We start from the raw sequence: 14491 nt of genomic DNA on the forward strand, positions 1-14491 counted from the left end.
GTCAACGAAATCAGGAAAAACAACCGAAAACATTGCATCATTCTTCATCATGACAATGCCCAGCTCTCACACAGAACAGCAAAAAACTGATTATTTCATGGAGAAAAATACTGAATTAATGTTTCATGGCCCATGTTCACCTGATTTTACACCTAACAACTTGTTCCCGAAAGTCAAACAAAAAATACGCGAACAGCAATTTTAATCACCTGAAGAAATTGTTGAATCCTTCAAAAACCATTTTTTTGAGGTACCAAATTCAAAGAGGAAAAAATATTTTGAGAATTGGTTCGAACACATGCAAAAGTATATGCAGAAAGTATATTCATCTTAAAGATGAATATTTTGAGAAACAATAAAACAATTTGTACCAAAGATTTTTTTTTCATTGTTTTTATAAAAATTTAAAATGTGGTCCTCATATTACAAATTATTTTTCAGTAAAATTTTTTTGTCCAACAATTTATACTTTTGTTATATAAATCTAACAATTACTTTCATTTCAAATCTACTTCTGGAAATTAAAAACATTATTTAATCTAATCGTTCCATGTAATCTTTCTGAATAATTGACATATTTTATAAGTCAATCAGTATATTTATTATTGTCAAGTTTTTGGTCACGGATAAAGTGAAATATTTTAAAAATTAAACTCAAAAAACCATGTAACAAAAAAACCCATTATCTGAATGAATGGCACTAATTTCTTACTTTAGCGTCAATTATAATATTTGACTGGTAAATGTCATAAAATTGTCTTTGAATTTTAGACACAGAATTGTTTTTGCCTTCAAAAATCAGATTACTTCTCAAACTTCTTACTTGCCTGGATTCCGAACTGTAGCGCTCTACTTAAAATGGATTAATATAAACAACTAACAACAGATTGTCTTAAATGTTGTTACTAACAGCTGACTATTGATGGAAATAACTAAGTTTCACAAAAGTCATTTGTTTATGCTGCTTATATAGGCCGCAAATTCAAAATAGACTTTACTTTTAAAACTTACCTTATACATTTTAACAAATTGGCTACTGGATCTCCATATTAACTGTATGATTTATGAGGAGTGGTCTATAGTGGCTGGTTTTTTCATGCCCTTGCGGTGTGTAGGTCTGCAGAGGGAGTTTAGTTGTGGTATTTGATCACGACAGGATCCCAGGTGGCTAGGATTCCGGCCTAGGCATTGGACTGGTCGGAGGTAGTAGGTGCATTGGCATCATGCCACGGTTATATTGGTATTGTTTATGATTAGATTTGGCAGTCCCGCTAGCGGGGGTGGCCGCGCTACCAGGTTATGGTAGCCTGTGCGACCGGGGATGTGGCTTCATTCCACTGGTGGCGGTCCTGATTGTAACTTGGTAATGTAATGCTGCACAAGACTCCATGATGAGACCAGGTGAGGGTGCCAAGTTTGTCCCCGACTCCTGTGCAGACAGGAATAAAGTTACTTACCCTTGTTAGGTGACTTAATTTGGTCGACTTACTTGGGTGTAGATCTGAATTTCTATGTTGCATAAAACATAATTTTGATTGGTATGAGTGTAACACTGATTTATCTTTCAACTCGTTCGTTTTCTGGGCCAATCACAGTCATGAACGGTGCTGTCAAATTTGGACTAGGTGCTGGGTCTGCGCTTCTGCGGTTTTCGTTAGTTTGAGGGAATCATGTTAGGTTGGATGTGAAGATGTCCGTTTGAGGCCTATGTGAAGGCGAAATTTGATTTGTATTTTACTGATGCGAATGTCTGCCGAGGCATTTATGTCGGTGACATCAGTTAGAAAGTCTTAAGACAACCTCTGGTAAAGCTCCTCAGGGCTTGGAAACTGAGGGGGTGGTGTGGCGACTGCTAACGTCACAAAGTGGGTGTCTTCCCCCTACGGGGTTGGGGTGCCGTGAGATATGTGGGCATTACTCAGATTTATGTAAAAGCCATGAGATGTGCCGGCACTAAAGATTCCATTATATACAGGCCAAGCTGGCTTCTAAAACCCACTTTTACAATATACACTGTTAATATTTCTTGGCCTGTTGAGAATGCTTTCTTATTTTATGTGGCTTGTAAGTAACATCAGACAATATGATTGCAGATTGCAGTCACATTGTTAGCTTCTGTTGCTTCATTTTCCTATTTTATGAACTCCAATTGTTATGTGACAGATTTATTGTTTGTTGTATAACAGGAGATTATTTTTTCGTACTATTTTCTAAAGTTTTTTGTATAATGTGTTTTTAGTTAGTCAGTTTACACCAGTTATAAAATGCTAAATTTGTATTACATTTTGTTATGAGTAAAAATAAAATGAAAACTTTCATATCAGATATCCTATTTTTTTGATATCTAATCCTATCTCTCTTAGTTATGAATTAGGTTAGTTTTTTTTTTGGTTATGGTTTATTAAATATTTCACAGTTAAAAAAAACAAAAACGAATTAACATTTTACAAAATTGTTCATCTTCAAACAGTGTTTGAAGATTTTCTGGTTGTAGCAACTTCAAATCATGTAGACCAAGGGTTCTCAACCTTCTCCTTGCGGGCACACATGCACCCTCGAAGCTATTTATAGCTTCAAGGGTGCTTGTGTGCACCTATTATTTAACTTTTTGACCATGACAAAAAGTTGAAATAACAAAATAAATAAAATAGCAATATGTATGACCCCGTACCACAAAAAAGTTGAGAACCCCTGATGTAGACCAACACAAAAGAAACTGAGTGATTAAGAACTTTCATACTGCTGAGTGACGACGAAGAAAGTATATTTCTCTGTACAAGCCTGACAGCATTTCAGACATTTCACTGTATAATGGAAATATGCTTCCAGAACAGTGTTTAGAAATGGAAAAAAGAAACTATAGAACAGATGGAGCTAGCTATCAGAAGATGAGTGGCATGAAGTTGACGATGCCAAATTACCTCTTCATATCCAGTTCAGAGGTAAAGAAAAATATAACTATCATACTACGTACTCCAAGAATAAAGAAGCTTTAAGAATTTTTTTTTTTTTTTTTAATTGTATGGCCCACATTGGACCACTTTAGTCATTTTTTTATACGGGGGTTTTTCAGTTTCCTTTTAGCCCAGTTCTTCATTCTTTCAGATCTTAACTTTCTTTCTTGGTTTGAAACGGTTTTCTTTCTTGAAGTCATTTGTAGTTTGTTTGCCTTCAAGTTTCTTAATTTTGTCTGTTTTGTTCTTCAAATCTCGCACTGTAATTTCGAGTTTCTTCATGTCTTCTTTGATTTCTAAAATTCATTTTATGTTAGTTTTGTTATTCCATAATTTTTCTATTATTTTCCTGATGATTCTATTTTCTGGTGTTCTGATTAGGTGTTCCAAGAATGAGATTCATTTCTTTTTTATTGTGCTGGTTACTGGTTCTATTTCTTTATAGACTGTTTCATTTGAAGTGAGCCTCCAGTGTCCATTCTTTTAATATTTTTTGTTTATGCACATTCTGACTAACCTTCTTTCTATTTTGAGGATCTTGTCTATTGCTGCAGTATTGGTTGTTTTGAAGATGGTCTCACTTGTACATGTAATTTCTGGTTGTGTGACTGTCTTATAGTGTTTAAATTTTGTTGCAATTGAGAGACTTTTTTTTGTTGTACGTGTTCTTGGTAAGATGCTGCGCCCTAGTCAGTTTATTTATTCTGTTATGCCTAGCTGGTTTTTCATTGAGGTTGTATGTTATGATTCCTCCAAAATACATGAATTTATCTACAATTTTAATCTCTTGGCCATTTACTGAAGTTTTATTTGCAAGGGGGGGGGGGTCGTTAACATTATTTCTGTCTTTTCAAAAGATATTTTGAGGCCAATTCATTGTGCTATCTCTTGTAGTGATTTTATTTGTTGTTTGGTTTCTGGTATGTTGTTTGCCAGAAGGGACAGATCGTCCATGAATTCTAGGCAGTTTAAATTTATGTTGTCTCTACGTCTTCCAATTTTTATATTCTTCAGGTTGACTTTGAACTATTTTCTCATTATATATTCCAAGACACAGTTGAACAACAGTGGTGAAAGGCTATCTCCTTGTCTCAATCCAGTTTTTATGATAAATGTTTCAGAGAATTCCCCTCTAAACTTAACTTGGGATTTTGTGTTTGTTAATGTGAGCTCTATCTTCTTGATCAGTTTTGGGTGAATTCCGAAGCTTCTTAGTACATTTATCATTGAGGGTCTATGTTTAGTCATACGCTTTTTTACAGTCCAAAAAGGTTACAGACAGAGGCTTATTTTTGTTTTTTATAGTATGCCATGATCAATTTTAAAATGATAATTTGTTCTGAACCGCTTCTCCAAGGCCTGAAGCCTCCTTGATATTCATCCAATTCATGTTCCAGTTGTTCCTTGATTCTATTGTACAAGATTTTGGATAAAATTTTGTATGCGCAGTCCAATAGGGATATCCCTCTGTAGTTATCTGGATTGTTCTTGTCCCCTTTCTTGTGTAGTGGGAGAATTACAGTTGTCCAGTGGCCCAAATTTTCTGTCGTCCAAATTTTTGATAGAGCCATGTTAGGGATGTCCGAGTTGAGTTGCCAGCATATTTCCACATTTCTGCGAAAACCTTATCTTCCCTGCTTGCTTTATAGTTTTTCAGCTCCTTGAGTGCTGTCTCAACTTCTTGGGCTGTTGGGAGATTTATGTTTTCTGGTTTGGATTTTATGAGTGTGTTTATGTCGATTTTCAGACGTTTCCCTGGTTCTTCGCAGTTTAAAAGTTTGTTGAAAGCTTCTGCCATGATTTCGGCAGTGTCATTGTTATTATGTACTATTTTCCCCTCCTTTAACAATTACTGAAATACAAGGTTATCATAAAATAATGGTGCGGTTTCAGTAATTCATAGGAAGATTGTAGGGAAATTTCTAGATGTTATATTGGTATCCCTGAAAGCCTCCAACCCAAAGGTTTGTTTATCAGCAGTTGTAACCACAATGTCAGTTCTTGTATTGTTGTTGCGGTGAGTTTAGCGAGTTACTATGTTCTCGGATAAAGACAAAGCAAAGTGTGTTTTATTGATGGCTGAATTAAAATCCGTAATTTAAGTTCAATGTGCGTTTCAACGTGAATTCAGAAGAGATCCACCACACAAAAATAACACGTCGGTACAAACAATTCGAAGAAACCGGATCGGTTAAGAAACAGAAATCAACCGGCAGACCAAGTCTACTAGATGAAATGGTTGAACTAATTAGACAATCGGCAATTAGAAGTCCTGGGAAGTCCATCTCCCATCCAAGCGTCGAATTAGGTATTCCAAAATCAACAGTTCACAGAGTTTTACATAAAAAACTGAAATTACACGCTTATAAAATCCAGATACTGCAGGAATTGAAACCCAATGATGGTGTAAAACATTACAATTTCGCTGTTGAAATGTTGGACAGAATAAGTGAAAACCAATCATTTTTAGATGATATAATTTTTACAGACGAAGCTACATTCCACGTGAATGGATGTGTTAACAGACACAATTCACAAATATGGGGCTCTGAACACACGCAATTATTGAGAAACAATGCGATTCGCCTAGAGTTAACGATGAAAAATCGTGTAATAGGGCCTTTCTTCTTTGCTGAAAAAACAATTAATGGAGTTGTGTATCTTGACATGTTAACCGATTATTGCTTTACTCAGCCGGATGAACTCGAAAACATTCATCGACTTCATTTCCAACAAGATGGTGCTCCCCCGCACTTCAATGCATCGGTCACGGACGCTTTGAACGAAAAATTTGGAGATCGATGGATAGGTCGGCAAGGACCCATACTTTGACCTCCAAGGAGTCCCAGACCTGACACCTTGTGATTTTTTCTTGTGAGGGTACATCAAAAGCGTTGTTTATATACAAAATATTTACAACCTAAACCACTTAAAAAACAGGATTGATGAAGCAATGACAACCATTAACGAAGAAATGTTAACTAATGTTTAGAGAGAAGCTAAGTATCATTTGGACATTTGTCGAGCGACTAAGGGCGCACATATTGAAATTTATTAATTATGTAAAAAAATGTTTCAGATGGCAAATTTGAAAAATAAAAAACACAAACTGTTAGTAATTCTGTTTTAATTTAAACCATGTTCAAAACCGAACCATTCTTTTATGATAACCTGTATATAAAAATGTTTTTGTAATTTTAAACCTTATTGTAGCAAAAACAAACAGAAATGTTACAAATTTTATGATGTAAAATTGAAGAAAACATTCTTATCGCTACAGCCAGGGGTTTGACACCGTTTCTAATGAAATGAGGAAATTTTTTCCCATAATAATACACAAGGGGATAGTGAAATATTCCAAAATTTCTGACTGGCTGGGATACATCAATTCTTTGTGATAACTGGAACTGATTTCAGATACTTCTAAAATTTGTTCATTTTGCCAGCAATGAAACAGCTAACAATGACAGACTAATAAAATTAGGAATTTGACCAAAAAAATTCAGGACAGATTCCTTGAACAATATCTGGTCAATTTATACCACAGATGAATCAATGATTCCATTCAGTGGAAGATTATTCTTTGGGCAGTATATTTCAAACAAAAGCCATAATTAAGGATTCAAGATGTTTAAACTTTGTAATTCTGTGGGTTACATCCTCAAAAGTATTGGTATATTCTGGAAAATCTGACAAATTCAACTGGACTGGCTGAAAGAGTTAAGCTTCAACTTGCCAACAAATATATGTCTTCTGCAAGAGTAATTATTACTGATAACTTCTATACGTCACTTCCATTAGCGATTTTATTATTAGATAAAAATACCATTTACTGGGCACACTCAGGCAAAACAAAAATTAAAATCTTGTCACTTTTACTTATGAGATGTCTCCACTTTAAGTGGGGAGGAAAAGGAAAAAAATTTAAGTAATTTACCTTTTTTTCATGTTTAAAAATAAAAGAGATTTTTCCTGAAAAATAAAAACAAAAATAAAACACCTTCTGATAGATTTGAATAAAAACTCAAAACCTACTTACTTTTTTCCTACATTCTAGTCACAAGATTGGTTTGTCTGGCATTTCTTCCACCACCACCCCATTCAGTCGCCCTAAAGCATAAGACCAAATGTCCGTACCACAACAGCTACTGTTCCTCAAAACGGTTTAGTGACCAATATCCTAATTAGCTCTTAGAGCTTATCTAACTGCATGAGTGGAATAAGCGTGGTGTCCTATACCACTCGCTTGCGTGTCCCACCGTTCACTTGTGATAAATTACTAAAATGGGTAGACACACCCCGTCTACATACTAAAATGTATGACTTGTCAATAAATTAAAATTTATTCTGTCAAGGACAACAATTTGCTGCCACACCTAGGTCGCTGATACCTGTCCACCATGTCATAACACTTGGAGTTATATTTGACTGATGGCCAGCCATTTCTCGGGGGTAGCTTCTTATGGCTAGTGGTAGGAGTCTTATATCCCTTAAACTACAAATGCTGGTTGAACAAAGTAACGGCATCAAGGAACTCCCACACAATCTGACAATGCGGCTCACACCAAATTGACTCGCCGCTTACAAGTGACCAATTTTCCCCTTGATCCCTAAGTTCGACGGTAGTCTGAGTTCTGGCCCCCCCCAAGAGCTAGGCAGTCGTACATCATGTGTTTGTTCGACAGGACCTCCGTGCAGACACACAGCTCATCAGCTGCCAGGTGGAACCAAAACAAATACTGGTTCAAATCCGCGTGGTTGGAGAGCACTTGGGCTCTCATTGTCCTTAAAAACAAACTAAAGGTGTTCCATCCCCCAAGTCCTGTATAAATCTATACAAGGACCTACCCTTAGTATAATTCTAATCAGAAGAAAATTAACTGCCATAATCATTTGGATCTTAAAAAATGTTTCAATCAATAGCACACTTTCTAACTAACATGCAAAAAAAGCAGCATTAAAACATTTATTAAATTAATATGAAAAGAAAAATAACAAAAAACTTACAACTAAATCAAACAATGATGTTTCATATCTGTAGTTAAATATTTCTGATACAATAATGGCATGTAAATTTTTCTCACCTCCTGCCTGAAAAAAAAACAAAACTTTAAAATTATTCAAATTTAAAGTTAAAAAAATTTATACACTGATGAAAGTCTAATGGCACTGCAACATGGATCATAAATCATAATCCCATTAGTTTTAAAAGAGAGTATATATATTTTTTTTTTGTCTTCAGCCATTTGACTGGTTTGATGCAGCACTCCAAGATTCCCTATCTAATTGCTATATTGTTATAGAGTAGTACTGGATCTTAAAATACTTCATCTAATAAAATCTTAAGTAATTTCATGAGATATTATTGCAAAATTTATAATAAAAATAAATAAATATAAAAGATAATATACTGCAGCATTTTTATTCATTAATAAATTAACAAAAATGGTATTAGTAAAGCAGCTTTATATACATCATACATATATGTATGTGTGTGCCTCACGTATTTGGTTTTTATTATCCAATAAAATCTCTAAAAATGAGAATTGGTGAATTAAGATCGGTCGAGTTAGACAATAGTAAAGCAGTTAACAGATTTAAATAAATCTTTTACATCGGTATGTACGTTATGAGATTTTAATTAACATGAAGTAACAAAATATAAAAAATAAATTACACTAAATGGAGCAGTCCACAACATCTATATTACAAAACAAGTGGTGGGGATTGTGAGACAGAGCAGCCAACCAAGATTTACAAAATGATTGGTGTGTGCGGAAAAACGAAGAAATGTTGGCTTCAGTTGAGATCACTTGCCTACACTGCACAGGCACAGCGTGACGGAAGGCTGTTCGCGAGTAGTACGATACGAACAGAGTCGGTATAACAAAGAAATGTTATATTTGTTTCTCCCAGAACAAAGACCCTCCGCAAGGGGTTTTGGTGACGGGGTAACTAGCACGTAGCACGGCTCTAATGCCAACCAATCCCATAGCTTTGCTTGTACTCCTATTTACCATATATATCCGGGCATCGAAACGAGTGGTCGCGCTTTCCACTTAGACTTACGACCAGGCCTCGAGACTCACTTATTCATTTCCCAGACGATATCCGTTAATTTAAAATAACATATTACTGCATTTATAAACGATGACATCCAGATTAAAGAACCGTAAATCTTCACAGTATTTATAACCGCTTTAAATTATATCAAATGATTCTAGGAAAAGTTCAATTTCATTAATAAAATATTTTTAACCGAATGAAAGATCATTGAAATTAACTAAAATGTATATAAAAATGATGTCGGTTTAGATGTGTAGTTTAGTGTGACCCACTTACTACTAAGTTTAACTGCAGCGGTATTTTTAGTATCAAGGTCACAAAATTTTTTTTTTGGTAACACAAGAATACATACATATATATATTTTTCTAACACTATAAAAGTGATCATGACATTGTTATTGAGAAAACTTTACCCCACAATACATACAAATCTTTAGACCAATTTTTCATGAATATATCAAAGCTGCACGGAACAAATATAATTTATAAAATACTATATTACTATATATTTAATACTTAAGTTATTTATACATTATTCTCAGTAATTATAATTTATTGTGTAAAAACATAGTGTAAATCATGGAAATGAAAAGTCCACATAATTAAAGTAAATCTTATTTTATATACGAACAAGAAATACGGCTCTAATAATTCACCCACAATTTCTTGGAAAAAAAGATGCTAACAGTTTCAACATTAACAAAATCTACATAACTATGAATAGCATTTTTGAATATTCCTGGCATTTATTTTTTTTTATTTTTGTCTTCAGTCATTTGACTGGTTTGATGCAGCTCTCCAAGATTCCCTATCTAGTGCTAGTCGTTTCATTTCAGTATACCCTATACATCCTACATTCCTAACAATTTGTTTTACATATTCCAAACGTGGCCTGCCTACACAATTTTTTCCTTCTACCTGTCCTTCCAATATTAAAGCGACTATTCCAGGATGCCTTAGTATGTGGCCTATAAGTCTGTCTCTTCTTTTAACTATATTTTTCCAAACGCTTCTTTCTTCATCTATTTGTCGCAATACCTCTTCATTTGTCACTTTATCCACCAATCTGATTTTTAACATTCTCCTATAGCACCACATTTCAAAAGCTTGTAATCTTTTCTTCTCAGATACAGTATATATAAAATATTCATTCCAAACTTATGATCTTTTTTTATTTATGCATTCCAGGTTTATCTAAAAATAAATAAAATTAAATAATGGAATTGAATTAACTCTATTTTAATAATAATTAAATTTATTCTACAGAGAATTTTAATTTAATACAAACACTATAATTAACTTAATTTTTTTAAATGATACACTGGAATGATTGATTTGTATCAGAAACTCTAATCAAAAATACCTTCCTTCATCCTATATGATCAATCACCAAAGGCAATCAAGACCCTCTGGGTAAATCTAGACTTTTTTTTTTTTGCCTGATGATATTGCCACATAAGCTTGAAGCTTGTGCGTGGGATATGGAAATGTAGCATATGAAAAATGCTGTGCCTGACCAGGATTTGAACCCAGGACCTCTGGATGAAAGGCCGAGACGTTACCACTCATGCCAAAGAGGCCAACAAGTTGAAAGTATGGATGCAGTATAGGAGCAGCTCATAGTTTTGTACGGAGACCTAGCGTAATGACTTTGTACATCAAACCAGTTTGATTTTACATTGCCGCTTTATCTAAACTCAGCTCTATGATCGATTCATACAAGATCATTTCTTCCTCCAAACTATTATAATGTAATCATTTCTACTGTAGTAGCACTACTATAGATTATAATATACAAGGTGTGGCTATTAGATAACGAAACAAATGCTACTACAGAACTGTGCATCTGCTAAATTCATATGACCGACAGCTGAATAGGGTGAAGCCTTCTCCTTTGATTGCTGCCACTCCAGTTTCTGTAGACATATTAGTCTGCGTGGCCTTCATTTGGATAACATCTGTTTTTTTTGTTTTGCTGAAAAAATGATAAGCGTTTTATTTGAGCAAAGAATTGTCATGGAATTTCATATAAAAAAACTTGGAAAAACCGCTACTGAAACTTATGTTTTATTAAAAAAAATGTATATGGCAATGAATGTTTATCACGTGCATGGGTTTATGAGTGGTTAAAGTGTTTCCAAGATGGCTGAGAAGATGCTGAAGATGATGTTCGCCCGAGTCTTGTTTTTTTTTTTTATATTCGTGAGATTGTGTACCTTCACTGGGTACCTGAAGTTCAAACTATTAATCAACATTACTAGATTGAGGTCCTTGCTTAAGTCCATGAAAAAATAAGAAAAAAACGACCTGAATTGTAGAAGAAGAAGACATGTGTCCTTCATCAGGACAACACACCGGCTCATACTGCATTTTGTCAAGACATTTTCTAGCCAAGTATAACATCCCAGTGTTAGACCAAGCGCCTGACCTGGCACCATGTGACTTTTAACTGTTCCCCATGATCAAATCTGCATTAGAAAGAACAAGATTTCAGACCATTGAAGCTGTGAAAGAAAAACCAGCACGCGTCATGAAAGAGCTCATAAAAGAAGATTTTCAGCACTGTTTTTAACAACAGAAAATTTGCACGGAGCATTGTAGGGATAAAGTAGGGGTTTATATTGAAGGGGATAATAACTAAATATATATAAATTTAAAATAATATATTTTACAGCATTAGTCTCATTATTTAATATACATCGTATAACACACTCATTCAACTTTGATCTGTGCAAATAAAAAATATACTAAGTGTTTCCGATATCATTCTAAAGGACTTAAAAATTTGTCTGGGTCAATTCTGACTTCCATGAAAACATGATTTTACTCACCCAATTCTTGCCATTTTCTCTTAATTGGATGCAAAGGCAAATACGAAGTTACTTAACCTTAGGTTACCTAAGACACTTTTTACTGACAACATCTTGTTATTATCATCACTAGTGTCACATATCATGATTAAAATATTAAAAATATACATTAAAATATAACCAACATTCTTTATAGCTCATTGAGTAAGACAGAAATGAGGTAGATCAAACATGCATGCACATACACACGCAAATAGTAATCTCTGGAAATTAAAAAAAAACAAAATTAAAGTAAATGAGACTTGTTTTAAAAGTAAAGTCTGTTTGAATTTGCCATAATTTTGAATAGTCAGCTGTTAGCAACAATAGTTTACATTTTTTGTTGTTTATATCCATCTACTAATAACGGGTGCTACAATTTTGTGATCTGCCAAGTGTGAAGGTTGAGGAGTAATCCTATTTTTGAATGGCAACAAAACGATTCCACAACTGAAATTCACAGGTAAGTTTGTAACAGTTAGAATATATATTGAGTCATCCTAAAGTATGATGGTGATCCTGTTTATTTTAAAAAGGGTGAATGAATACTCATGATGAAGATTGTAGTGGCCAGCCATTGGTAACAATGGATGATTAGATTGAAAAAGTTGACAAAAAAACATAGGAAACTGGGGTTTCACCAAGTCACAATTTTTTTTCATTTTCCTGTTATTTCACAATCTATGATTTATGAAGTTCTGACTGAAAACTTGGAATATAAAAAATTGTGTCTGGTGCTGAAGATGTTAACCGACATAAGAAAAATGTCTTGCTTCAGTGCATGAGTTTCGTGGCGTTATGAAAATGAAGGTGATAGAATTTTTTGGTCACATTGTTACAACAGACGAACCTGGATTTCTAATTAGAATTATGAGCAAAACAGCAGTCAATCCAATGGCAGCATTCATCATCTCCTAGATCAAATAAATTCAAACAAAAAGCTTCGACACATATTTTTTGGGACAAAAGGTGTGCCTTGCTTGTATAATTTAGTGATCACAGAACTACGGTGAATGCCAACACGTATTTTGAAGTGCTAAAAAATCGTAGAAGAGCTATTAAAAAAAAAAAACATGGTATGCTATCCCGTGGGATTTTGTTTTTATACAATGATTCCTGGACATGAGCCAATTGAACAACCATATTACACAAGTAACGACGGACGCTGTCTCTGTGATGCAGAGGCTTAGGAGGATTGCTCGGAAGGATTACGGGCAGTCGAGCCATCAATTGTACATGATGTACCAAGGTGTCTTAGAAAGTATGACCTCTTATGCTGCGTCCGTTTGGGCACATAGGTTGGAAAGAAATCAAGCAGTTATTTTAAATTTAAGGAGTGCCCCCCGCAGAGCCTTAATCGTATACACTGGTATGTTTAAAACAACCTCCTATGAGGCTACTATCGTATTGGGAAAGGCTCTCCCAATCGATTTAGTGGTGAAAGTTCAGGCGGCCATGTGGAAATTGTGAAGAGGCAGGAAGCCAAGGTATTTGGGATGCGGTTTCGAGCCGGGCATGTACCGGAGCAGAACAGTGATCGCAATGCACCGGTTCTAAATTTTGAATAGTTGCCCATCTCCCGCCTGCAAAGGAGGCTTTTCAGCCTCGCGATGGAAGCATGGCAGCAAGAATGGCATGCCACAAGGGCGTCCTTAAGGGCAGGGTCCTTGTATAGATTTATACAGATGTTGGGGGGATGGTACGCCTCTAGTTCGTTTTTAAGGGCAATGGGAGCCCAAGTGCTCTTTAACCATGCAAATTTGAACCAGTATTTCGGTTCCACCTGGCAGCTGATGAGCTGGCGTCTTCAGGGAGGTCCAGTCGATTGAACACATAATGTTCAACATGTTCTGGGGCAAGCCAGAACTCAAACCACCCTAGAATTTAGAGGTCAAGGGGAAAATTGGGCACTCATAACCGGCAAGTCAATGTGGCGTGAGCCGCATTGTCAGACCATGTGGGAGTTCCTTGATGCCATTGCTTTGTTCAACTGGCATCAGTAGTTTAAGGGATACACGACTCCTACTGCTAGCCATAGGAAGCTACCCTCAAGAAATGGCTGGCCATCAGTCAAATATAGCTCCAAGCACTATAATATGGTGGACAGGTACTTGTTCGCATTCAGCAACCTAGGCATGGCAGCAAATTGCTGTCCCTGAAGGAAGAAATTTTAATTTATTGACAAGTTATATATTTTAGTATGTAGACGGGGTCAACCTACCCATTTTAGTAGTATATGACAAGTGAGCAGTAGGACACGCAAGCGAGTGGTGTATGGTACCACACTTATTCCACTCACGCAGTTAGGTAAGCTCTAGGAGCTAATTAGGATATTGGTCGCTAAACCGTTTTGAGGAACAGTAGTCGTTTGTGGTACGGACATTTGGTCTTATGCTTTACGGCAACCGAATGGGGTGTTGTGGGAGAAATGCCAGACAAACCAAAATGAGTCGATTGGAAAAATTTCAATGAAAAATCTTCAACCATCTATCCTGACTTAGATGCTAGTGATTACTTTCTTTTTATTCAACTTAAACAGCGGCTTGTATCACAAATGTTTGACAATGATGAAAAATTGCTATGCTGTATAGTTTAAGTCACTGGTACTGGAATTTCTTGAAA

At 35.3% G+C, this 14491-nt stretch overlaps 1 protein-coding gene across 6 annotated transcripts in view; it reads right to left on the reverse strand.

Annotated features, from left to right (window-relative positions):
* Positions 1 to 14491, reverse strand: part of LOC142320410 (stAR-related lipid transfer protein 3-like) — a 207669-nt gene that overhangs the window by 69154 nt on the left and 124024 nt on the right. For 5 of the 6 annotated variants that reach the window (XM_075358120.1, XM_075358117.1, XM_075358118.1 and 2 more), the window contains one exon: positions 7962 to 8045. The exons of the other annotated variant lie outside the window; for it this stretch is intronic. In XM_075358120.1, coding sequence (XP_075214235.1) covers positions 7962 to 8045 — 84 coding nt within the window. The remainder of the gene's footprint in view (positions 1 to 7961; positions 8046 to 14491) is intronic. 6 annotated transcript variants of the gene reach the window in all.

Source organism: Lycorma delicatula, chromosome 2 (assembly GCF_047948215.1).
Source record: "Lycorma delicatula isolate Av1 chromosome 2, ASM4794821v1, whole genome shotgun sequence".
NCBI classification, from domain to species: Eukaryota; Metazoa; Arthropoda; class Insecta; order Hemiptera; family Fulgoridae; genus Lycorma; species Lycorma delicatula.